This window comes from Mastigoproctus giganteus, chromosome 4, assembly GCF_048544385.1.
Source record: "Mastigoproctus giganteus isolate SK-2022 chromosome 4, ASM4854438v1, whole genome shotgun sequence".
In the NCBI taxonomy this organism is placed as follows: domain Eukaryota; kingdom Metazoa; phylum Arthropoda; class Arachnida; order Uropygi; family Thelyphonidae; genus Mastigoproctus; species Mastigoproctus giganteus.
The window spans coordinates 110,969,745-110,997,690 of NC_143578.1; the positions used below are offsets into that span (position 1 = coordinate 110,969,745).

At 38.3% G+C, this 27,946-nt stretch overlaps 1 protein-coding gene across 1 annotated transcript in view; it reads left to right on the forward strand.

Annotated features, from left to right (window-relative positions):
- The first annotated feature begins 2,062 nt into the window (after nt 1-2,062).
- The window catches only part of NaCP60E (Na channel protein 60E), a 115,437-nt gene continuing 89,553 nt past the window's right edge, over nt 2,063-27,946 (forward strand). Inside the window, exons 1-5 of the mRNA XM_090371729.1 lie at nt 2,063-2,097; nt 9,336-9,463; nt 20,588-20,668; nt 20,758-20,886; nt 21,873-21,979. Coding sequence (XP_090227855.1) covers nt 2,077-2,097; nt 9,336-9,463; nt 20,588-20,668; nt 20,758-20,886; nt 21,873-21,979 — 466 coding nt within the window. The 5' untranslated portion in view covers nt 2,063-2,076. The remainder of the gene's footprint in view (nt 2,098-9,335; nt 9,464-20,587; nt 20,669-20,757; nt 20,887-21,872; nt 21,980-27,946) is intronic.

Genomic DNA, 27,946 nt, shown 5'->3' on the forward strand with positions numbered 1-27,946 from the left:
TGTATCATCTCGAACTTAAACATTAAGCCTGATATGCTTTCACCCATATCATTAATAAGTATAAAATGCAACAATGGACTCAGCACTGAACTCTGTAGAACTACACTAAAGACAGTAGTCTAAGAACAGCAGTGCCCATTGATAACCTCTCTCTCTCTCTCTCTCTCCCACTGAACCATTCCTTTATCCATAGCAGTAACTTTCCCTTAATGCCACACTGCCTTAATTTGTACAGCAGTCCTTTGCGTGGAATAATGTAAAAAAAAGCCTTTCTATAATCTAAGTATATGATGTCACAATCATTTTTTTGTCTCCTGTGCCTTTGTTGAATCATCAAGAAAACAAGGAGAAGAATGATGATATCCAGCTCAGGACCCTGGGTGTGCCAAGCCCATACTCACCAGATTTGAGCCCCTGGAGTAATGTCCATTCCGATTGGTCACACAAGGTCGCTACTTAACAAATCCATGCTCTGGCGGCAGTATAACTTCATTCTTCTCTAAACGTCTGCATTACGTCTGACTCCATTATTTTTTATTTTTTTTATTATTTTTTTTTTTTTAGTCAAGCCTGCAGGTCTGTAATTACTAATGTTATCACCCTCTGATTCTCCTTTATGAATTTAGTAATACATTCGCACATATCTAGTCCATAGGGACCGTCCCTGAATCCAAGGGTACTTACTCTCTTCATGGCTAAAGGTTTGCTTCTCTTTTGCTCAAACTTCATAAGATCTAGTCTGCTGTTCCTCCCTAATGTTTTCTAGTAGTGGCCTCTGGTTCTTTTCCCACTGAGCAGTGAGAATATTCCTCCCTCATCATTGGCGTATCCAGAAATTATGTCTGCAAGGGGGGGAGGGCTCCTACGTTCCACATTAGTAGCTTTTACAAGCGTCAAACACCATACAGCCTGAAAAATGTGTCAAAAGTTTAAAATAAATCGTCAATACAAATATTTGTCGTATTTAGTAGTCACAGGCTTTAACCCCGGTCAAGGAACGCGTGCTATGCATTCTCGCTCTTGGCCACTCAGCTACGTCAGGCCTTAAATTAATATTTTATGAGTTATTAGAAAAATGTGTGAAAGTGGTACGGAATTTAAAAAGATGGACTTTTGGAAATTAGATTAGTCATGGAACGAATAGACACTATAATTGCGTTATATGACAAATTTATTTCAAATTGTTGTGGTACAGAGAAAAACAAATCTTATAGTCAAATCATTATGCTCAAAACAGACTACAGAACACTTAAAAGATTTGCTAAGCAGTTTACGTAATCTGCTAAACATAATGTGTTACGAAATATGTTAATGTTATATTTTTTAAAATTTCAAACTCTCCTTTCAAAAAAAAAAAAAAATTATCAAGTCTTGGGACATGCCAATGTACGATCCCCTAACGAGCTGAAACAAAGCGTATGCCGCCATCGAGGGGCCAGGTACGAAATGTTTCGTGTATTACCAAGAAAGCAACCTGTTTGTGTCGTGATGACGGGGCGTTTTCAGTCTCGAAGTAGCAACAGTTTAAAAGGACGAAGCGAAATGGTGTATGGCCAGTATGCAGACATCTGTATGATCAAGTATGCGGGCCTCCTGCAATCTTCTCGGCAAGCAGTTACACTTTTAATGATTCACGTGACTTCCGCCAAAAGAGAGAACCGGCGCTTCTCTTACGACTGCACGTGCTCGTAGGATTTACTGTCGGGCTCTAAATTTAGTTCTCATCACTTGGCAGCGGTGTCATTTAGTTCACGTCGGAAACTCATCGCGGGGGGTCGTCGTTGTTTACAGCGTCTCTGACCTCGTAGAGAAGCACCGTAGCTGTCGGGCGTGAATCGACAGTACGCACTCATGGATCACAAAAGCAACGGGCAGAATGAAATCGTACAGTTGCCCTCCGGAGTTCGCCTTCAACCCTTTACTAAAGAATCGTTGATTCAGAGTCAAGACAATCGCGTGACGCATTCTGTCAAGGATTACGCTTTTCTGCGGAAACTTTCACTACCAGAATGCGAAGTTCTGGATGTTGTTTGTGGTGCCTTGCCGGATCGGCTTGTTGGCATTCCTCTGGAAGAAATGGGGATCGGTACGGATAAGGTAAGAGATGGGAGAATTGCAGATGCTATAACCTTATTTTAGAATAATTTTATACTGCAGTAGGTGATGCTCAGACGTAACATTACGTACAGCCATAAAATATATATATACTTAAAACATATTCGAGTTTATAAAATTCTTTGGTTTTTAAATAATGCAGAAACCATGCTTGGGTTTCTCCATTCTATAGGGGCTAACTTAGAAGAATAAATATACTCAGTATCAGAAAAGTCGCATACCCTGATGGTGTAGAATGATTTTTTGCTCTATGGTCTACAAAAAGATAAAGATAAAAATTTATCAGAACACCAGAACAAAAGATCTTTAGTTAATATGAAAACCGGCATTCATCAATACGCAAAACTGTCCTTCCCCCCTCCAACTCACCGCTGGCAAGCAACGATGCAAGTCGTTATGTGTCTTGGCACTGAGGCAAAAAAAGTGCTAGTATCCTCTTGAGGAATCTCACTCCATGTCTGGATTAACTATTCCCTTAGGACCACTATGGTTAAGGGATACCGTTCTTTTATATAAGATGCCGTCCCAGCTTTCTTGAATAACACACAAATCAAGACACCTATCAGTAGGGCCATTGCGACCTTATGTGCTACCAGGAAGCAAAATCAAATTTGCCGCCCCAAAATATTTCGATTAAAAAAGAAAATAAGGCGAAATAATTATTAATTTAATTTAGTGAAAAAGAAGAGAATTACAACGTATCTCACATATAATATAATAAACAACAAACAAAAATAAAATGATACTGAAATTCCAGAAACAAACTAAATTACTAAATCACAGTAATTGTATTCTTTCACAATAATAAAATAAAAGGAAAATTATAATGTTAAAAAAATATACAAATCTATGTTTCCTTGTTTTAAGAGATGATTATTTATTAATTATTTCGTTTACGTGTTTCAAAAGATCATTTTCCATTGAAATTATTGAAAATTAGAGAGTCGTTGTTGACACATTGTCGATCGTAAATAATTTCGATTAATTTTAATTTTGAAAAACGCTGTTCAAGTGAGGCAACGGAAAAGTTAAAAAAAAAAAATTAGCGCCAGCAGTGGCATATGATGCAAGAAGGCAAGCTTATACAGCGCCAGCTAGAAAAAGAAAAAAAGGAAAATTCACCCCTCCATTCGCTCCAAAGGTTTGTCCAGTTCTTCCTTGAATTTATTTATGCTATGAAGTCCACAATGGCAGATGAAAGTTTGTTCCGGCATTCAACCACTCGCTGGCTAAAGGAAAATTTCTGCACATCTGTTCTGCGACTATCTTTCCTCAATTTGAATTTATGCCCCTCAAGTGCGTAATCTGAGCAAGACCAAGAATCCCATCAGCATTCAGCGTTCTCAAACCATTTAAAGCCTTAAACACCTCAATCAGATCATCTTGCAGGAGCCTAGTCTCCAGACGCTGCAATTTGCAGAACTTAAGCCTTTCTTGGGCACACCACACCTCATTTGCATAACTTCTTAATGCTACATTTGCAAAAGTATCTGTAAAATCGTTTTTAAAAATATATTATTGTAACACTTCAAATGGAGTAATATTGTCTTCAATATAAATTTGAAGTACTGTAGTCTATAAGTTCTTCAAATAATGCTAAACCATCAATATCGTACTCATTACGATCAATGTCACATTATTTAATATGTAAATCTTTGCAATGATTTAATAAATCATCTGACCGTTCTTTAATTCAGAAATATTATAAAATATTTCTACATGTTCTTTCGTATTTCTAAACCTTTCAGTTAACGAGAAAATTGTTGTGTCCGTAATTTGAAAGAAAAAAATTAATTTTGAAAATTTTCCGTGGATTCTTAATAGCTTCCTCTCTACGTTCATAATCGAAATGACGTCTTTTCAATCTTTTCCTTGCAGTGCTTATTTCTGGAAACGAAATAATGGTGAAATAGGTGGACAGAGTGAGAATGAGATTTTGAGGAAAGAACGTTAGTAAAAGAACTAAGAAGAAGACAAAATAACTTTATAAGACGTATTGAAAAGAAACAGCATGTGGGGAAGAGAGCTGTTGGGAGAAGGAGAATTGGAATGATTTTCCCTTACCACCCAATTGGTAAGGGAAAAGTAGAGAAGCATGGCGTCAATGAAGCTCTGAACCTGCTCGAAGGCACAGAACTTAAAGAAAAAGATTTTGTAACTTCCAAATATAAATATGAAACACCGATCCAGATAATAAGCAAATTAACGTGTCTGCAATTTCATATACTGTATTTATTTCAAATGAATTATTTGCCTGTCGTGTTGAATACTGGTAAACTGTGGGAGATTTGTTTGTTTTGTAATTTTATTTTAACTTTTTCTATTTCTGTAACCTGTAAGAATGCCTATATTCTCTTTAAACCTTTACTCTGTTCTCGTTTCCTTACCCCACATTCCGCATTCTGACTCATGTACCTCCCAGAAGAATCGGGTTCGTATGTATATTTATTCTTTCCTGTCAAATTCTCGAGAATTGTTGTATTAAATAAAATTCCTCCTTCGGACTAGGCTTGTGTATTCAAATTGACTACAGTAGTTACAACTTCATTAAAGGCTATATACAATTCTTTATTACATATATATACATGAAATGAAGTTAAAGATAATTATGCACATTATATGGTAAGATAACATAACATATATGGTACATTAAATGAACTGTTCGGTTATATTAATTGATATTCATATACATCATTTAGTTAGAACAAGGATACCTAACACTTAACATGAATCTCCATTATTACAGCTTCTCTAATGTATAACCATTTAGTGATCACACTCAATTCCTTATTCGACTTTCTTATACAATTTATTTTATAGCTGCACTAAAAGCAAACTTCCTCTGGCTTAGTTACCATAATACAATTGGAACCATCTTATATGCTAGTATTCACCTTAATTATCTCTTTGATTTAATCCGTCTAATATAGCTACCTTCCATCCGTTAATTCATATTTAATTTGGCTATCTCCTTCTATTTCTCTATTCATTACTATGTTCTAATAACAATACTCAACTCATCTACGTATACATATCTTAGAGTATATTAATCATATGACCTTCCTCTTTAATTTTCTTATTATCTCCCTGTAGTCCTTCCAATAATCTATAGTGTGCTGATTCTAACTTGGCACTTACTTCTATATTCTGGTGGGATGTTTTCGTAAGGGTCTTCTACTTCTTCCTCATTCAGGGCTGCTATCTTCCGCCATCCAGAGCTATTTCTTACTGCATCAAAGGCTGCTACTCTCTGCTTCTCAGGACTGCTGCTTTCTGCTCCCAGGACTGCTACTTTTTGCTTCCAGGGCTATTTATAGGATATTATCGCCTTCCTCAGTGGACTTAATCATCTTTGTATATCTTCTTCTTTCATTCTTACTGTTTTAACGGACTCCTTTTAACTACCCCTTACATGTTCATCCCTTTTCCTCACACCCTTACATTTCCCTTTAACTCACTTCGACTGTATGGTCCCTTACTTCAGTCTTCACCCCCGTTATTTATTGCTTACTCGGTAACGCTCCCTGTATCGCGTGGGTTGTATTTCAACAAGTGGCTGTGCCAAACTCCTTTCTCAGGCCACCCCACCTACTCTTATACTATTACTACGAACCTGCCAAGTTTCGTCACATGTTACATTAAGATTTACCCTAAGATTTATTTATAAGATTGATTTTTTTTCAATCTTACAAAACGATGGAAGTCGTGCTGGTCATCTGATTGCTTTAAACCAATCAGATGATATTAAAACCAATCGGATAGGTATGAGGAACAGCTGGTTGGATAGGTTTTAAGAGTAACATTAAGTTGCAGAATGGTAATCCTTTTGGCTATTAATTCGTGCTTAGCAACAGCACTAATTGGCTCAATTGCCTGAAGGCAAGATGTGCGAACAATCCGTTCCCTGTATGGAGATTTTCTTCCTTCTACGGGAAAGTTTCCCATAGAATGAAGAAATGTAATTTTTAAATTACATTTCAAAATGTAAATGTAATTACCATGGGGAATTCAAACTCAAACTCAAACTACTATATTAGGACCATCCATTATTTCTAATATATACACATATAGCAGACTCTCGATTTACCGGGATCGGATTAACCGGAACACTTCGAGACTCCAAATTGAAAAAAAAAAAAAAAATAATAATAATAAAATCAACCAAAAATCATAAAATTCAAGTAATAACTAGAATAGGTACAAACAGGTGTTTTGCAAGTCGTAAATAAGCGACAAGCGGCATTATAAGTCGTCATTGGAAGATTAATGTATCTATTATCTTGCAACCCACGCTGTCTTCACATCCGCCGCTCAAAAAAAAAAAAAAAAAAAAAAAGAGAGACCAAATGTTTAGTTTGCTTTAGTACGTTGCGTCGATTGTTGTATTCCGTTGCACCGCAAAAAGACAAATTTTGTTTCGTTATTTGTCAGTGATGTCGAAATTTTTTTATAGTATTTTTTTTTTTTTTTTTTTTTGTTTAGAAATCGCGAAAATGATGGGTAAACGCAAAAGAGTTGCGCTTTCAGTTAAACAAAAACTTAAAATTATTGAAAAGTTTGAAAACGTTGCATCCGTTAAATCTTTAATGATGAATCATTATAATATTGGTGACCAAACCATACGCGACATTGTAAAAAAATAAAGGGAAGCATCGTATTGGACACGCGAGTAGTATGACGTAAGTTTTTTCGTTTTTTATCTATCGCCATATTTTTTACGTAGGTTGCTGAACATTTTTCGATACAGTAAGTCCCCGACTTACGTAACTACGGATTTACATAAATTTTTTTTCACTCGATTTTTTTTTTTTTTTTTTTAGGGTTGTAAAATTTAAAACAAAAATAAAATAAAATAAGCAACGTAACGAGCAAAAAAATAGGAACGAAGAGAAGATTCTAACAATTTATTTACGGTATTTTTTTATGACTGAAGATTTCAGTGAAGGGGACACACATTTCACCTTAATTAATTTCACCTTTCACCTTAAAAATCCACAGAATTCCAGTTATCGGTATTTTTGCAAATGCAATAAGATCGAGTGTATGAAAATGGTCAAACATTAACAAGTATCGCGCTGAATTCAGATTTGTCAGTAATAATAATACTGTATAGTAGCAATATGTTATTAGTCGAGTTACGTAAAACTCGACGAAGTAAGAAGTCCTGGAACGTATCTCTTACGTATGTCGGTGAATTCTGTATTTTTGGATTAACCGGGATTTGTTTTTTACCATCTGACCCAGAAAATCGAGAATCTAATGTACATGTATTTTGTCTGTAAATTGCGTGTGTTCTCTGGTCGATTTACTTGTTTTGCTGGACAAAAAAAATCCCAGTTTCTGGGGAAAAAAAAACAAACAAACAAACCTTGCTATCTACGCCTGAGACCGATTATCTCAGCCACGGAATGAAAAAAACGGGATTAGAACTCGGGCCTTTTCGGTGACGATACCACTGTGCTACTGCGCAGACGCAAGGGGAATTTAAAAAAAAAAAAAATCGTTACACAGAAAAGTTCTCTATAAAGAAGTTCGTTAAATAGAGGTCCAACTTGTATATAGGCCTGACTTAGCCGAGTGGTCAAGGGCGCGATGCAGTAGCACACGCTCTTTGAGTGAACCGGGGTTCAAGCCCGTGACTACTAAATATGATTAACATTTGTATTGATTGATTTATTGTAAACTCCACTGACCTGGTGGCCGTGCCGGAGTATAAACAAGAACATTTTTTATATGTCAAAAATTTTTTTGACGCCCTCCTGAACTGCCTCTCGTAAACGACGCTTACCTCGCCTACCCACTTGCGGCTTGATTAGACCGGAGTTCGAGCCCGTCACCACCAAATACGGAGGCGGAAAGGTCAGGGAATGACCACCGCATATCCCGGAGCAATATAGCCTTAGTTGCTAATGCTCCTAAAAACCAAATAACAACAACAACAACCCACTTGCGGCGGCCCTGCCTATCAGGGAAACGATCCGATAACATTATTATTATTGCTTTTATATTATTTCTCCCTGATTGGGGTTTCCACCTCGTGACGGGTGCTGCAACCAAATACACAGGGTGTGTTACTGATGGTCCAGGAACTCTCTGACTATCCTACAGGTGTTCAGGATTGCGACTTTCTGGAGTTCCTTGTAGGTGTTCGCTGGGATACCTCTTGCTGCTAGGCTGTTACGTTGTAGAATCTTTGGAACCATACCGGTAGTTGACACGATGATCGGGATGGTCGATACTTCTTGCATACGCCACATCTCTTTGATCTCCCGTCTTAGTTTCGTGTACTTCCTGATTTTTCCCCATGGGTTTTCTGCAGGTTGCCAGTGTTGGGTACCGCTATGTCAATCAGATAGGTAGCCTTTTCCTTCTTGTCCACAAGAGTTATATCCGGTCTGTTGTGCGGGATTGTTTTATCCGTTATTATGGTGCGGTCCCAGTACAGCTTGTGTGTTTTAGGGTCTCTAGTACTGCCTGTGGTTTGTACTTGTAGTATGGTACACTTTCTTTGGTCAACTGGTATTTCCTCGCTAGCTTCTGGTGTATTATCCTTGCTACCTGGTGGTGTCGATGAGTGTACTCAGTCTGGGTGATCACCTTGCACCCCGCGGTGATGTGGTGGATCGTTTCTGAGGCCAGGTGGCATCGTTGACAGGTATCATCGGACACTCCGCGCTCCTTGGCGATGTATTTTCTATAACTTCTGGTGTTGATTACCTGGTCTTGGATGCCGAGCATGAATCCTTCAGTCTCGGGGAAGAGCGTCCCGCTCGTGAGCCATGCATTGGAAGCAGTTTTATCTATACAATACATGTCTTGTAGGATCCCAACACTGTCTCTATCATAAAATTTACGTTGATCCAGATACCGTCACCTTCAGCAAGGAGACCAAGCTGAAGATGTGTTGGATCCAACACCTCTGTACCTGATAATTCAGTCCACTAGCGAAAACCTCGTAGGAAAAATATCACGCTTCATCCAAAAGAGTTTAGGACTGGCAGGCTCCTTAAATCTTGAGGTAAGCTATGTATATTTTACTTCTTAGATGTTTTCAGCTGAACCATTCCGGTTGTAAATAAAGGGGAGAAAATATCATTTTGCTCTGCTTTAAAATATTTCGGTATATTATTTAATATGAGAATTTTGTTTCAGTCGCTTTTGTTATGAAAATTTCATAGGTGATAAGCTATTTTATTTTGCTTTATGCTGTTTTGTCACAGACGTTTTGCGTCCTGGCCCGCAGATCCTCCAGCTATTATCTGTACAGGTTTTCCTCTGATAAAGCATTTTTCGTGCTCACACCGTGGTCTAAGATTAGAAAGTTTGCTATTAAAGTGTGCAGTCACAGGTAAGTTTCAAATATGTGTAGTTCTATAAATTTCTTATTACCGAACATGTTTAACTGCGTTACATTTATTAAATTTATTTCTCTTCACAATGGCGTAAGTAAACAATAAATAACACGCTATTTATTGTTTCCTTATATTTTTAGCCAGTGGTTTCTAATAAAAACACCACGAGTTAACGGAAGAACTACAGAAAGAAAAAATCGCCTGCATAAATAAATGGCATATGCTGATTGTAGTCGTTTATGCGGAATTCGCTGTAACCTTAGAAATAATAAACTCCTTTGGGAAATAATTTGTGTGTAAATAAGACGATGTAAATAAAATACAGCTGAAAAGAAGGGGGGAGGGAGCGAAATAGTCGTTTATAATAACACAAGATCTGACTTTATCAAATGCAGAGAAATTTAGCTGAAGTTTTTGCACTTTTTCATTGAACTATCTTTGTGACTGGACGACGGACAGATGGTTTCGAGAGAGAGGCCATCTACCTCCTCCACCCAAGAGAGAGAGAGAGGTGCGCGCTGATGTGATATTTGAATAACGTGTGCACTGAGTCATGAATCACTTCTGACGATAGTACTCTTTTATAATTACTTTGATGTCAAGCCAAAGCAAAAATTTGAAAGAATCAATGTTACTAAAAAGGCAAATTAAGAATAACTGTTCATTTAAATCCGTGTGTGCAAGAACTAGAGCATTACGACTTGGGGGAAGTAAAATGTGCGTCACTGAACAGCAAACCTGTTACTACGACGTACAATTTCTGTCACGGTTAGGCCTTTTGACAGCAAGGATAAGGGGGTGATTATCCCGATGTATAAGGTAATGGTTAGACCACATGTTGAGTACTGCATACTGGTCTGGAAGCTTCATTTGAGGAAGGACGTGGATCTTTTGGAACGGGTGAAGAGAAAAGTAACGAGATTAGTGAGAAGGAATAAAGGGTGCTCTTACCAACAAAGGCTCTAGTTCTGCAAGCAACGTTTGGAAAGTAGTCACCTGCGAGAAGATCTGATTAAGATGCTTAGGGCTTCGAATGGATTGAGTTAGCTTAGTGCTAAAGAATTCTCCCTCTTGCTCAGACCACACGCAATTAGGGGGCGTAAATTCAAATTTAGGATAGTTACAGTTAGATGCGCCGAAGTTTGCCAGAGGGTGGTTGAAGAAGGCGTCGAAGTGGCAGTGTGAATAATTTAAGGAAGAACTAGACAAAGTGTTAGAGGGGATGGACTGGTTGAAATTGGGAATGTTTCCTTTTTTTTTATTTGGCAGGTTCTGTATAATCTCCTTTACTTGCATAATTTGCCACTACTATTGCTAAGGGCACGCCGAAAACTACGCCTTTTCGACAATGATTAAGTTGCTGATATTTATTTCCATTTAAATTAATGGACTTTCAAGAGACTGTGTGCGCTTTTCTCCTCATGTTGAGGTAAGTAGGACACAGAAAGCAATGTGGTAAATGCAATACTTAGTCAAATCAAGCTTAGACTTTTAAGGGGACAATTTTATAAATTATGCAGTAAAAATTTTATTACTCTTAAGTCTAAAAGATAATACTTCAGAATATCATAATTACTTACATAAACTAAATATGAATACTTTCAGTAGCGGATCGAGGGGGATCCTCCCCCCAAAAACAGAGTAGATTAAAAGAAATACTGCGTATTTTATGATATTAAGTTGTTCTATGGTAGCTGTTCGTGTTGTAATGGCTAATTAAAATTCGATCTTAATTTTTAATGATATGGGAGTGGATAAAATAATAGAAACACCTGATATGAAAATAGCAGTTTTGTAACGGCTGTATTTATGAACATGCAGTGATGATGTTTTTGTTGTTGTTTTTTGCAGGTAGTATTGTGAAGGAAAGATGATAAAAGCTGATGTTTTGTGGGGGGGGGGGATTTATGTGCGTTTTTTATTATTTAAATTCTTTTTATTTTACTTCCTATTCCAATATCCATTTTCTTCAACAATTTTATTTTTATACATACTTCCAACTCCCTTATTCTGTAAGTCTGATTTAATTAATTTTTTTGAACCTTTTTATGTCCCCCTTTTTGCGCCCTCCCACTTTACACCTGACTTCTTAATCTCTCAGAAGATTCTAGACTCTAGGGGGGCTCAATAATATAAGTATTCCTCCTCTGGACTGGCTGAAGTTCAAAATGACTGACAAACTCATATGTGCTAAATATAACAATATTTATTGCCACTATTTGCATGGTAATCAAACAACAACAGATAACTGAATACTTTATTCAGTGGGACCTTGTTAGACTGCTAGCAATTAACTGTGTACATATTTTTGTAATCAAAACTACCAATTCTAATACACCATTATATTTCTTCATGTACCTCAACATTGGTTCCAACAGGTCCAGGTATTTATTACATCTCAATCCACAAATCAGTATCCCTACTGCTTAACTGTCCAAGTAGGTCAATAGGTAACAATTAGCATATGAATAGACAAATATAAGTCATTATGTGTCCCCTTTCCAAAATTATTAAGTGATACACATACTTCAGTCAGAAATCTCTCTTTCAACTACAGATCAATCAGTCAACAATGATCAACCAAAATTAATTAATAATCTTCCCGTTTAACTAATGCACAATTCATTAATTAATGCTTGACACTCAATTAATGGTCTACTTGTTTAAACAATTACAATCACAATAAATTATACTCTCAATAAATCAAAATTCACTATAATTCAAAATTCAACACTAGTTAGTAATCTACTATCCATTTGTTAAACATTCTACCTCCAATCCTTTGTTACTTAATTAATCATTTCTTCCTAATCTACTATTATGTCAGAACTCCCCTACCAACCACAGATTAACTTACACTTTAATGCAGTACTCTTATTTCCTCTACTAATTTGAATTATCTATCTGACTCTCTCTCTATGTATTACAACTATACGTACGTATATATATATTTATGTTTAGCATTCTCCCCTAGATTTATAACGTTCCTCTAGAGTCCTTTCAATTACTAATTTAGGATTTTTCTGTACTTAACTAGCACTTGCTCAGTTTGCTGAGCATTTCTCCCTGCTCGATCCTCTCTCTCTGCTCTGAGCTGCCCTAACCCCATCTGCATATGAGGCGTAGTCTGGAAGGCGAATGGTTGTTCTTCCGTGGAATACAGCAATCTATCTGAGGTTTACTCTTCCGTGGGTACTGCACTGCTGAATTTAATAAAGGATTCTATCTCGCATCATCGGTCTGCGCTGCGTCCGTGCACTGCTTTTGCACTGAGATACCTTCAGGGGCGGCCGGTCTCTCATCACTACTCAGTTGAGTAATTTGCCTCCAGAACTCTCCTTGGGCGTTTCTCCTTTCTTTCTCCACAAACTGCATTAGCTTCTCTGACTGTTCTGTATTCAATGACTACTGCAATACTTCCATTCTTCTCCAAGGGAACATTCTCTCCAAGTCTAGAATTCCACAAAGTTCTCACAACAAAATTTTCCCACTACAACTACCACCTCCCCAGAACTGCAACCACCACCCAAATTCGACAACGACTCTCTCAGAATACCCCAGAAAAACTTCTCTCTCTGCTCTCTTCAAAATTCCCCCCTTTTCTCACTGACCTGCACATCATCTTGCCCTGTATTCCCATTTGTTTCTTTATTCTACCATGGGCGTGTCCTCCATCCTTTGTTGCCTGAACTTCCGACATCCAGAATTTTCTCGAACCTACTAGAAGGATGACCGGAAGTTCTAGAAGTTTCCGGATCTTCTTTGTGACCTCACATGCTCTTAATCGCCCCATGAAATTTTTAAGTGCATACTCCCATTCTCGAATTTTCTCCTCTATCGTGTGCTGTCTCTTTCCCCAAATGGGTTTCGTAACGGTCTATTGTTTGATTAAGGGTGGGGTGCTGCCTTTGTTCAGTATACATCAACTACGAACTGCTCCAGATCGGCGCTCTTATTGTTTCACGTGTTCGAAACGCTCCCCCCACGTTCCTATGTTAATCCTAATCTTGCTTAAAGGTAATAGGCGAAAAAAAAAACACAATTAAAGCTGGGAATTGCCTGAACTACCATATTGAAATCTATTATTTAGTTTTGACCTGATATATTTCTAAAGACAGACTGTTTTAAAATTTCTAATAATATTTCCAATATCGGTAAAACCATTATTAATAACAGTTGTAAGGACAGGTCCTTACAGTTTATTTAAGGCGATATAAAAAGCTACATGAAGAAAATGACCCATCTATCTGAATTCCAAAGAGATGAAATTGTTGGTGGTGTACGTTTAACAGGGGCATCGGTAACTAAAGCTGCTGATTTGTTTAATGTCTCTGGAACAGTGCCATACCTAGGTATGAGCGGATCGTTCAGTCGCCCGGGGCCCAGGAGTGTAGGGGACCCAAATTCCAATGACAGGAAGATAAAATATAGTAGGTGGGATATTTTAAATACTGTGAACTCTCTACCATGAACAAGATGGAAAGGAAAGATAAAAGCTGTTATATCAGTTATGGGATATTACAGCTGCATTAAAGGAAATCAACGAACAGGCTAAAGACAAAATTGCAATCTGAAATACAAGGTTTGTTAACAGAAATTACATCTAATAAATTAAAAATTTATCATAAGTGTAGTTTGGTATGAAATATTGAGTATTATAAATAAAGTAAGTAAAGCCATGCGAAGTAGTGAAATTGATATGAACACTGCAATTATATTGATAGAAGGTGCTCTTAGTCAAATAAACGAATTTAGAACATCAGAATTAAATTGTGTATGGATAAAGCACACATTGAAAATGGTTGGAAGTGCCATCAATGTTACCAGAAGTGCGAGTTTCTAGAAAAGAAGCGCGAGTTTACCTAATGAAACTTCAGATGAACGCTCTATTGATCTACCCAAAAGGTTTTAAAGAGAATTTTTTAATATAATGATCGATGTAGCTATGGTTAGCTTACAACAAAGATTTCATCAGACGAATGAAATATCCTCGGCTTTTCATCTTCTTCTAAAATCAGAAAACTTCATGAATTTATTTCAAAGTGCAGTAGAAACTGAATGTCAACACCTTGAAGGGATTCTCACTAGCGAAGACGGGAGCCGCGACATAGATGCCAAAGAGTTACCTCAGTAAATCCAATATTTGCAGCATGTTTTAAAAGTAAACATTTTTGGTTGCTTAGAATTATTGACATTTATTCAAGAAAAAAAAAACTTAGTTGAATTATATTCCAAAATCACCATTTCTTTTCAGATATTAATAATGTCAATTATGGTTGCGTCTGGAGAGAAGTTTTTCAAGACACAAAATGATCAAAACATATGAGCAACAATTCACCAAGAAAGAATAAATGGATTGGCCATTATGTCAATAGAACAAGATGTACTAAAAGATATAAAAACATCAGTGAAATTTAACTTTTAAGTTTATATAAACAATGTAAACTATTCGTTAAAAATTTAAATAAATATTTATGATTTGAATAATTTTTGGATATTTCCTTTACTTTTCAATTTTACGAATTCCATCTTTAATTTTTGCGGGGGGCGAAAGGCAGATGAGTATTTCGCCCGGGGCCGGCAGAAGTCCTGGTACAGCACTGATCTGGAGCAACTATGTCGAAAGTGATATCTTATACTGGGCTTTTTCTGATCATCCGTGTTATACAGGTGGTGAGCCTTTAACTATCAGTGTTACCTAAGATGCTTTGTGCATTGCCTAGGTTACCGGGCGGGTTTGATTATTAATCCATGTTAATGGATAATGTTCCAGAAAACGCCTGTATACTTAGGTGACTGTCTAGTGGTTCTATGACTGGACATTGACTTCGTATGTCCTAAAATTGCTCTCGACGTTGTGATAAGGGGAACTTGCAACTTGGGTCATACGTTGTGACTAACTCGTTCCAAAATCCTCTTATATAGTCAGATCTCGGAATGCCGCTAATAAATATTACGCTTCCTTTACGCTAGATCTTTTACTAAGGATAACGCGTAGCAAGAGAATAGGTCAGAGGCAAAGATGCTTAAACAAAATATAATTTATTCACTACTAAATTAACAAACAGGCTAGTTTCTTCGTGTGGTCCTCCGTTGGAACTTCTCGTTCTCTGGGATCCAATTCTCATCTTACAAGAGTATAGGTGTATGTGTATATACAAGTACTGTAACAAATCAATGTATAAAAATCTGAGTTTGAGGAAATACCTTAATACTAATAGATTTACTTTATATGTTACACTCTAATGAGTAAGGTATTGTATCAGTAGTATTAAATCAGTAAATGTTCCTAACGAGGAGGGATGCTTCTGTACTATAAAATTAGATTAAGAATATGTAGAACTTACCAGTAAACTCACTATATTGGTCAAACCGTAACTGATTCAATGTCTGTACCTCTCTCCCTACCACGTTCTTCTGGAAACTTCAGCAAAGAAGTCTTTGTGTAAGCGATACTTCAGGGAAAACAGAAGAATCGACTTCTTTAGTCTGTAGGGAAGATTCTTGTCATGAGAATCTTGTCAAGAGAATTCTTGTCAAGATTCAAGTCGATTAAAGAAGCTCCGATCGGTCAGGAGAAAAAGGGTTCCCCTAAGTTTCTCTATTAGTCTCCAACCAGTCAACAGCCACTGTCCTTTGTCACTCACCTGAATATATAGTCCCCCTCCCTATACCATCGCCAAGCTTCTATTGGCCAGGAGCTCATTTTAATGGGGGACTAATTCCCAGGGACTGGTATTTGTGGACTAAATACAACCAAAAATTAACTTCATCGATGAGAAAATGAATCTCATAACTAGGCTGGGTGAAAGTACCAAATATCCCAGCGGATAACCATTGGGCTTGGAAGTCTAATTTCCTGTATAGTGAACTGCTTGATGCAATCGAATTGCAGTCATAACGCTCAGATTACACTTTGAAATCTATTTTGAATTTACATTACTTGATCTTCTCCGAAGAAGACTTGGTCAACAGCTGATCGAGTAACGGTAACTCGCTGTGCTGTGACCCACTTAACAAAGATGGGACAGGTTTACAGATCCTGTCCTTCACCTAGAGAGCTAAAGAACATCGTTAGTTACGGTGCTGAGTTTCTCACTACACGTATTCGCAGGCCGGCCGCTAGTTAGTACACTTGACCGAACCTATTGGTAACTATTTAGGAGGCTTCCGGATCAGCTAGGGTATAATCTTGCTACCTCTACCCTGCAAGATAGTGACTGGAGTGAGCCCGAGTAGTGTGTATGCGGGAAGCATTGTCGAGGCCACGTTATGTCAAGGATCTGAGTATATTTTTACCATGTGTACGCCATATCCAATAAATTTCATTACTTCATACAGCATGTCCCACTTTTTCTTACTATTGAATACACCATGAATTGTCAAACTAATAGAGTAAGCTTATAAACCTCCCAAACACTTCCTAGTTCATTTCATAAATATACGTGGTCTCAATGGACATCTCAACGATGTCCATTTCCACTTGAAGTCTGCCAAACCCCATGTACTTTTTCTGACAGAATCTCAGTTATCGGTTGATTCAACTACTGCTCATCTCTGTTGCCCAAACTCTTTGCTGTATGATTCCTTTCACCTCAAAGGTGGTGCTTGTGCATATGTCCGTTCCGATATTCCCTGTCAGAGACTTGGTAATTTGGAATCTCCTCTTTTCGATCTTCTCTGGCTTAAAATCTCTCAATCTCATTGTGTCAAATTCATCTGTTGTCTCTACCATTCTCCTAACTCCACTAATCACTTGGAGCTGTTTGACTTGCTCTCTTTGCAACTTGACTTTCTCCAGTCCAACTTTCCTAACAGTGAGGTAATTTTCCTTGGTGGTTTTAATGTTCACAACTCCAGGTGGCTTCCGTTTTCTAGTCACACCGACCCAGCTGGTCGAGATGCTGAGGCTTTTGCAATTACTAATGATCTTGCACAGATCGCTCATTTACCTACAAGAATACCGGACAATCCTAACCATACAGCCAACACGGTTGATCTTTTTCTCACAAACAACCCTTCTAAGTACACGGTCGAAGTGAGTGGTCCTTTATCTCATGGCTATTCCCAACCTCGTGTTGTTTGGCATTACAAGAATGCAAAATGGGATTGCCTGCGAGATTTCTTTTCTTCTTTTCCTTGGTCGGATTACTGTTTCAGATCTTCTGATGTCAACATTTGCTCAGATCGTGTCAATGAAATTATTCTTGTAGGAATGGAATCCTTTATTCCACACTCCACTTTAAAATCTCATTCTTTATCTAAACCTTGGTTTTTGAATAAATGTGCTAAGGCGGTTCGAGAGAAGAACGTTGCATATCGTAATTGGCTTGTTTCTAATTCTTCAGTTTCATTTTCTGCCTACACCAAAGCTCGCAACAATTGTAAAGCAGTTATTAATCAGTCCAAACTATATTTTGAACAGGCCAACTTGCTTTTTGCCCTAATGGTAGCCGAGAATTCTGGTCTCTTGCCAAAGCTATTGGCCGCAACTTTTGCTCATCTCTGCTCCCACCTCTGTCAAAACCAGATGGTTCTGTTTTTACTTCAGCCAAGGATAAAGCTGACCTGCTAGCATCCCATTTTTCTTCCAACTCATGTATTAATGATCTTGGTAAAACACCTCCCACCATTTCCAGCACGCTCCATTCAGTGCCTCCTGTAGTCTTCAGTCAAAAGGATATCAGAAGGATTTTGACGAATCTTGATGCTAAAAAAGCTCCTGGTCCTAATGGTATTTCTCCACTTGTTCTCAAAACCTGTGCTCCTGAACTTACTTCTGTTCTTTGCCGCCTTTTTTCAGTTTCTTATTCCAAAGGTGTTTTTCCTTCTGCTTGGAAATTTGTTCATATATAGCCAGTTCCTAAAAATGGTGACAAATCCCTCCCATCCAATTATCGTTCGTATCATTGCAATTACTTCTACTCTTTCTAAAGTAATGGAGAAATGAATTAACCGCCAACTCTTAGACTACCTAGAAACCTTCTGTTTGATCAACGATCGCCAGTATGGATACCGTCAGTGTCGATCCATTGGCTTATGTTACCTATTTATGGACAAATTCAATGGAAAAGTTCGGTGAAACACAAGTAGTTGCTCTTGACATCTCAAAGGCTTTCGATCGTGTTTGGCATGAAGGTCTTCTAAACAAGCTTCCATCTCATGGTTTGCCAACTGTTTTCAGTAATTGGTTATCCAGTTTTCTCTCTGATCGCTCACTGAGGGTGATGGTAGATGGCTCTCTGTCTTCTAACTTCTACACTAATGCCAGTGGCCCCCAAGGTTCGGTTCTTTCCCCCACTCTTTTCCTCTTGTATATTAATGACCTTCTTCCATTGCCTGGAAATCCTATCCATAGTTTTGCCGATGATAGCACATTGCGTTCTACTTTCCATTTTGAAAAAAGCTTGCCCTGCTCAATCAGCTTCAACTTCTCGATTATCCGCTACCAGTTCCTTAAATGCCGATCTCCAGTGGGGCAAAGACAACTTAGTTGATTTGAATCCTTCTAAGAAACTCAGTCTTGTCTTATATCTCGCAAAAAGGATTCTTCTGCTCCTATTCTTATCTTTGGTGACACTCTGATTTGTAAGCAAGATGATATATCTCTTTTGGGGATTACCCTGACTTCTAATCTCTCTTGGCACAAGCACATTACAAATATTGCTTCCTCTGCATCTAAAAAACTTGGTTTTCTCTTTCCCTCTCGGCGTTACTTTTCTTCCAAATAGCTGTTCACTCTGTATAAATTGCAAATCCGCCCTACTATGGAATTTTGTTCCCACATCTGGGGCGGTAAAGGCAGCCTGGCTACTTCCTAGCGATGTGTGCGAACAACGTGAGGTCTCACCAGGGGCCCCTGCCGCCAATTGCCAGAACACCCAACAGAACCTAACGCAATGTCATAGACAACACTTTCTGGCATTTACAGTAGTTCTGTATTTCTCCACAGCGTACATATGGCGCAGATGTGAGAAATCACAGGTGGCGCCTGACCCTAACACTATGCACACTATGCCCCCAAAATCTCTCTAAAGCTTCTAGTTCCATTCGGAAGAGGGCATTTAGTATAATTAATGATTCATCTCTAACACAGTCTCTCCACTCGCTGTCTCATAGACGTACTGTTTCTGCTGCATGCCTCTTCTACAGATACTTCCATGGGCACTGTTCTTCTGAATGGGCTTCTAAGAAATTCCCCGCTCTCTCTCTTTCAAAACAGGCCGAACACGTGCCGCCAACATCCATTTACTGTCCAACTTCAAACTCACAGAACCAACTTTTCATCTTCCCTGTTTATTCATTCAACTGCCGTTTCCTGGAACAACCTTCCTTCATACGTATTTCCTGAAAATTACAGTCTACAGAAGTTCAAGTCCAATGTCAACAAATATCTTCTTTCGTGTTCTCAACCTCCAACCCAAGCACGGTACTAAGTACTATAGGTTCTAATATCTCTCGTGTTTGGGGTTTTCATAAAAAAAAAAAAAAAACAGCAGTGACGACTTGGCTAAGGTGAAAATTCAGTAATTTTCACAGATATCTGCATTCATCAAGTATGGAAAAATAAAATCTGATAGGAAGAATTGGGGCAGAAAATCGAAGCTGACGGAAAGGATTGATAATCGAAGCTGACACGGGAAAGGATTGTAGCCTAAAACATAAAACTACTGCGTCAAAGCAGAAGGCAGTAGTTCTGGACCCTTGTTCATAGCCCGTCTACTAGCATAAAAACTGACTTACTATAAGCATTGTAGTCGAAGCGTGAAGAGGTATTTAAACAAGCAACCTTATATTGAGCGTTACAAGTCCAGTATATACACTACTCTTCCCCATTCCACTGGCCTTGTGCCTTTCTCAGACGTATCCGCTCTGGTAGCGCTGATTTAAGAATCAATTCTCACGTTAAAGAAGTAATTTTTGTAAATTAAGTTTTAGATCTTAAAATAGATTATTCTGCTAAACCTTTAATTACTGTTTCCCAAAAAATATTTCGTTTTCTTCTTGTAATGACCCTTAACGCCATAATATTTTCTTGCCTTCAGCATACCACTTTAACTTTTATGTTAATGGTTATACTTCTAAATAATTCTTTAATTAAGTTCTGTTTCCGTTAACAGATTCTGCCATTATTTTGTGATGACTACAATACTTCTGAACTGTGTGTTTTTAGCCCTCACGAACCCCATTGAGGAAACAGAGTAAGTGTTAATGTCAACAGGTAAGCCAAGAATGAATTCAAAAATAGTAATAATTAAGAATGTCCTTCTGAAGCTATTTTCCATTGCAGATTTGTATTTCTGTCCATCTACACCACCGAAATGGTTATTAAGTCCATAGCAAAGGGATTTATTCTCAATAAATATGCGTATCTCAGAAATCCGTGGAACTGGCTAGATTGTATTGTGGTAGTATTAGGGCAAGTATCCCAGTTTTCTCTTTAATCATTTATTAATGTTTAGTGCAGAATTCAATATTAGCGTTATCACAGCGATAAAGCACCCATTGCTCTAGAGCCACTAATCAGAATTTTTAGTTTATTAGCTTTTTTTTTGTTTTGTAAGGTATAACGGTTAACATGTGTGGGTTGCGTGGTTTTTTTTTTTTCGCCTACTCCATCGAACAACGCCTTTTACCACTGTTTCGCGTGAGTAACCTTAAGGATATGTACAGTATTAAGAGAGCAGGTCCCAAACTACTGAAATTTACGGACCCCTTCAAAAAAATTTTGTGGGCCCTTATATATATATATATATATGTGTGTGTGTGTGTGTATTCGAAAAGGAAAATTCAGTTTCAAAATTCAGAAAGCAAAATTCAAAGTTTTATGTGTGAAACAACTCAACTTTATTCTTATTTTTATACAGATATATAATAATAAATTTATTTATCATTTGCTATACATCGAACGAATAATTTGAAATATGTATACAATTATATATACTATTGAAAATGAGTAATGTTCTAAAACCAGAATTCCTCGTGGTTCTATCAGATGTTTTAAGAAAATAAACACATATTACTTGATACCTTCTGAACGTTTCGGGGACCCAATTTGGGAAACGCTGTGTTAAGGAACTGGTTATGATAAAGTCTGCCTGATACGTCATCTTGTGGAAATAAAAAGAATTATAAACTTTCTCACCCTATACAATGAAGTAATATTGTCTTAAATGCAGTGTGTAAGTTTTTAATGACATTTATTGATAACCTTTGGATTTATGGATAATCTTTCATAAATGTTTAAATATTAAAACTATAACTTTTGCAGGAAAACTTAAATTATATAATGAATTCCTTTAGTAAGCGATTCATAATGAAAGGGGGTTATAATATCATATATTTAATTATAGTTGCCATTTTGTTTTTATCCTGACTTAATATTATACTCACTTTTATTTGTAGGTACGTTACTTTAGGGCTGCAAGCAGTTGGAGTATCAATTGGCAGTTTGGCTGGCCTTCGAACTTTTCGAGTTTTGAGAGCCTTGAAGACAGTTTCTATAACTCCAGGTAAAGAACAATTTTTGAAATTTCTCAAGGTTTGTTATTAAATAGTTATTATTAAAAACGGCAAATAGCGATCTGACGAGATTCCACATTAATTTTGGAACTGGTCAAAATTACATCTACAAAGTCAAGATGTAATTTTTTTATTTTTATTTTATTTTATTCCCCAGTTAGCGGGTTTCTGTAGAAGCCAGCTGTTTGGGAGAACTAAACTGCTCCTACATTCCTTTGTGAAAAGGATGGTTTATTATTATTTTTTAATTAAAATCAGTTCTGGGTATAGCCTCAATGAAAAATTGCCTATAAGGCCAAAGAGGTTGTGAGACCTGAAGAATTACATTAAATTGCGGCTGCGGGATCTAAAAAATAAATAAATAAACTAAACAATAAATATATAGAGAATACACATAATCAAATAATAATTATTATTACAATTTTAAACACAACCGAATCTAATTGCAAAATTTGACTCGAAGTTAGGTTTAGAAAGTCTCTTTTTGGAATCACCTGCTGGACCACTTTGGATTTGTTGAGAATTAATTTTGGATGGAGTCTTGTTAGAGTCGGGAAGAATGGCCGACTGTCTGTAATTGCGTTCTTAGCACATGCAGAGAGCGTGTATTTAGAGTCCAGTCAGATGATACGCCTCATGAAATACGACTTCCCTCTACGCCTCACTGGGGCCATATAGTGAAGGTGCAAAAGTGTTTACTGTCTGTGGAAAGTTGATTAAAGTCCACTGATAGAATATCATTTGATGTTCTCAAGTCTCTGAGTTCGCGAGTCTCGTAAAATAGAAAGTAGGTTCCCAGAACTTTTGAATTATTTTTGAAAGATATTTAGAAGAACGGTTATTGATATCCTGTGTCATATATGTCAAGAAACACAATATTCAGTTCCTCTTTATTTTTAGGGCATTTTGGATTCTATAGGCGATGAAGTAAATTGGTAGTTGTGGATCTATTTTTTATTGTTTTCTGAAGATAAATAGATGTGCGGCTGAAGCAGTGATGCGATGCGGATCGCTTTCACAAAAATTTTCAATAGATTGCAACCTAGTGAAATGGGTCAATAGAATTTTTAGGTACGTTAGTATATATGCAGTGTTTTGGTAAGGCGCCACTGGTGATTTCCCACATCTGCGCCATAGCACTCTTGTGATGTATACAGAACCTCTGAAAAGCCGCCATTTTTTTTTTTTTTTTTTCATTTATTTACACACCCAAATATTATGTACAATTTCAAGAAACATAAACAATAATCTATATACAATTTTATGTACATTTTCATTCTCATATATATAATTACCCTAGCATATATATATATATATATATATATATATATATATATATATATATATATATATATATATATATATATATATATATATATATATATATATATATATATATATATATATATATATATATATATATATATCGCCGTAGCCTAGTGGTCAGGCGCGCGGGTGCATAAGTACACGTGCCTTGAGTGACCGGGGTTCAAGCCCGTGACTACTGAATACGGTGCTGTTTCTAGTATTCTGTCTGTCTTGTGAACTCCTCTGACCGTTTGGTCGTCCCGGAGTATAAACAGAAAATTTATTTATTTATTTTATTTATATATATTTTGTTCACAATACAGTTGAGGAAACAGTACAAAACACGTGTGTGTGTGTGTCCTGGTATCAAGGGTGGCCCCTAGGCATAGCCCATCTCCACCTAGTGGATCTGTATTGGATGTAGAACCTCTGCAAAGGAGCAGCCAATACCTGTGCAGCTGCTGTCTGGTGCCTATCCCCAGGCGCGAGTAGCCAGGCCTGGGTTTTTTTTTTTTTCTTTTTTTTTTTTTTTTTAAACTTTTACATGCCAAAATGCACGAAATCCCGCACCAACCTCAGCAGTCCAAAACAATATGGCTTTAAACAGGGTTCTTCAACCACAGATGCAATTCTGGATCTTCTCAACAAAGCCACACAATGCACCAACAAGTATTTTTTAGTGATTGCAGTGGACTTTGCTGGGGCGTTCGACACCCTCTGGTGGCCGAGCGTCCTGGCAAGGCTCCGTGCTGCATCTTTGCCACAAAATCTTTATGACAGCCTAAAATCCTATCTCACGAACAGGGAAGTGCAGATCCTCACACCTTATGCTAGCCTCACCCGTCTTGTCCGCAGGGGCTGCCCCCAGGGATCGGTCTTGGGGCCACTCCTGTGAAACATTGTTCTAGATGACTTTCTCTGCAAGGACCTGGGCGATGTGGAGGCACAGGCCTTTGCTGATGATTTGGTCTTATCCACAGCAGCGGACTCACGAGCAAATCTGGAAAAGCAAGCAAACAAAGCACTGCAAACCCTACAGGAGGTATGAGGTATTGAGGGTCTAGCGGCTCCTGGGATTTCTCCCATCTCCGCGAATGTTCTATGTATCGGTGACAGTACCCTGTCAAAGCCAGAGATTTAGAAGTGTGTGGGTCATGAGTAGTGTTATATGTTGTGCCCATTGTTTCTCCGGCTTATTGGCCGCCAGGCCCCTAATGGGACCAGACGTTGCCCATACCTCGCCACGTGGAGGCTAGCCGGGTGTTACCATTGAGTCAATTGTACTCTGGCAGGTCCTGCCACTTACTTTCCTGGGATTTTAGTGGTTAGGACCTAAAATAAAATTGGAACGACCGCGGTTGATTTTAAATCACTTACATTAAAGCACTAATATGGGGTTTGACGCTGAAAGCCTGTTTCTAAAGTGCCTAAAAGGTTGGGCGAAAATTTTTGGTGTATTTTAAATTTGGACGTGTAGGGCTATACGCTGTGCAAGAAAAGTGCTGGGAGGGGAGAGTGAAGGCTGGGGGGTGAAATAGGAAGAAGAGGGTCGATAGGGTAGGTGACCCCCAATTTTTCAGTGAGGCATGCCCATGCCCCACCAGAGGGAAGAAATGGTGTGGCAGGGAAGAGAGGCGACAGCAAGCCGTCACCTCCCTCCCCTGCCGGGAGTGGGAGTAAAAGAATTGCACTGCACAAGAGAGTGCAGAGCATAGAGCCAATATGGCTCCGTTGAGGCAGCAACTTGGAGTTTCTCTATCTTCGTTGGTCTTCTCTGTCATTGATAGCCATATTTTTCCTCAGCTAGGAACACTGGTCAGGTCCATTGTTGGTCTGTTAGCTATGGCGTGGGCCAAAATAAACAATCTAAAAATAGCACCGGAAAAGACCAGTTCCGTTCTTCTTAGAGGAAAGCTTAAATTAAACCGGCCGCCACAAATCAAAATAGAAGGTACCACTGTCAGACTAACCAACCAGATAAAGTATCTAGGGATAATTATAGATAGCAATCTCTCATTTAAACCCCATCTAAATTACCTCAGGAAGAAAATACGCAAATATACAGGACTCATAATAAAAATAACGCGAAAGGACTGGGGACTAAACAAGAGGACCCTCTCCTTATATTATAAAGCCTTATTTATACCAGCAATTATCTACGGCTCACCTATATGGATGACGAAGACTAACACAGTAACAAATAGGAAAATATTAGAAACAATACAAAGGAACATACTACTCACCATCACCAGGGCAAGCAATACAACTAGTACGGCAGCGCTTCAGGTCATTGCTGGTGCACTGCCCTTTGACTTAGAGGTAGTACGAACTGGATTAATGTATTATTACAAAAAGGCAATACCAATCACAACTAACGGCTTAACCCTCAATGTTACCAATGATTGGAAGCAGGAGCAAAAAAGAATTGATGCACACCTAACTCACATTTGGCAGACAAGGTGGAATGAAACCACCAAAGGAGCCATAACCCACAAATTTCTTCCCCTTGTAACAAAAATGTACCCAAAAGCACCAGCATGGATATACCCGGGCCTCAACGCTACCTACTTATTAACAGGCCACGGCCCGTTCAGAGATAAACTAAACACAATGGGCATAATAGAAGACAGGAACTGTCCATGTGGAGAACCAGAGACTTGGAGTCACGTCATGCATGACTGCGACCACTATGAAGATATAAGAGCAAGACTTATTGTAAGAATTCAGTATAACCCAATCCACCAAGAGTCTCGACTATTGGACACTCAGGAAGAGTACACAGCACCAACTAACTTCGCAATACAATTATTCACAAGAAGGAAAACAATTATTTCAATGCAACCTGATCCTCGGGAGGATAATAACACCCAATAGATATATCAAAAACCAAATGTCATGGATGAAGTAAAAATAAAGGAGAGACACAGAAGAGTCAAAGCAAGAGCAAAAGAATAAAATCTCAGCATGAAGAAATAGACACGCCATTTGAAACTCAAGAGACCTGCGCAGGGCTACTCCTCCTGGGAGAGACCAAAGCAAGAATCCTGCGGCCAACCATCTCTGACTTGATACAAGCGCGCCACACCGAAGTTCCTGAAAATGATGAAAAATGGAATGACATCAGAACTAGAGTGCCATCTGGCTATCAAATCTCGCACCTGCGAGATTTCTTTAAAACCCTAATCCCTGGTGGGGGGGAGAGACACACGCTCCCTTCCCCCTCGCCAACCCTATTTCCCTCTGGTGAGGCATGGGCATGCCCACTGAAAAACGGGGGGTCACCTTCCCTGTCGACCCCTCTGCTTCCTATTTCACCCCCCAGCCTTTTGTCTCCCCACCCAAATCTGTCATCTCACACAGCGATTAGCCCTACATCAAAATTCTAAGCACACTAAAATTCTTGCCCGACCCAATTAGGCTTTATCAAGACCTTCAGCGTAAAACCCCAAACAGTGCTCCTAAAGCAAAACCCCAAACAGTGCTCCTAAAGCAAAACCCCAAATACGCAATAAAACATCCTCGCGACTATTTATTTTTCTAATTTTTATTTTATTTATTTTGGTCCTAGCCACTGAAATCCCAGGAAAGTAGGTGGCAGGACCTGCCAGAGTACTGTTTCAATCACTGGTAACACCCGGCTGGCCTCCTCGTGGCTGGTATTGGTAACGTCGGGCCCCACTAGGGGCCCGGCGGCTAACAGGCCGGATGAACAATGGGCACTACATAGTACATATCCCACACACTTTTAAATCTCTGGCTTGACCGATACAGAGAACATACGCGGAGATGGGAGAAATCCCAGGAACCGTTAGACCCTCAACATACCTAATACCCACTGGAGGTAGTGCAATACCAGTGGGAGCCCGCTATCCCGCTCACAGGCTGCCCAGGCCTGGGAGCCCGCAAAAAAAAAAAAAAAAAAAAAAAAAAAAGGCTGGAGCTTCAAAAACCCATTGAAGTCACACAGCCAAGACAAACATTTTTAAAGAGACCTGCAGTTATCAGGAGAATTATGTTATGTCAGTTATCCTATTAAGTTTAGCATTAACAAGGAAATAAACTGTTAACATTGATCACTATTTACATTACAGTGAGATTACCAGTCTCTCTGTTTGACAGTTCTAGCAACAGAATTTGAGAATTATTTCGTTTTTACAGCAACATAAGTCGTTACTTACCAATAGTTACATGTATTTCTGTTTTATACAATTGTAAAGACTGACCAGTAGTCTAACTGTTCAGGAAATATAGTCTCATTTAATTTCTTCCCCGGTAGAACCTGAGCTTTAGGCAGGAGAGGAAGTTCCCACCATGCATTAAAGCACTAGGGTTCTTGCAGAAGGTTTTTCTATACGTGTAGCATTACATCAGTCAGGGGTTTTTGTGTTCAATTGGCTTGATGGCATTTCAGATTATTGCAGGATTCATCCTATGGGGAGAAGATCTTATTTTATTTATTTATTTTTATTATTATTTTTTTTTTTCTTTTTTAAATAAGATTTCATGAGAGAGAAGCGTGTTGGGGTGCGCAGAAGTATGGGTATTCTTAACTGTACGTTAAGCAATTATTTACAATTCTTCGAGGTTGGCTTCCTAATAATTTAGGCCCGTTTATACACAAAGCTTCTTGGAATCCCATCCAGCATCAC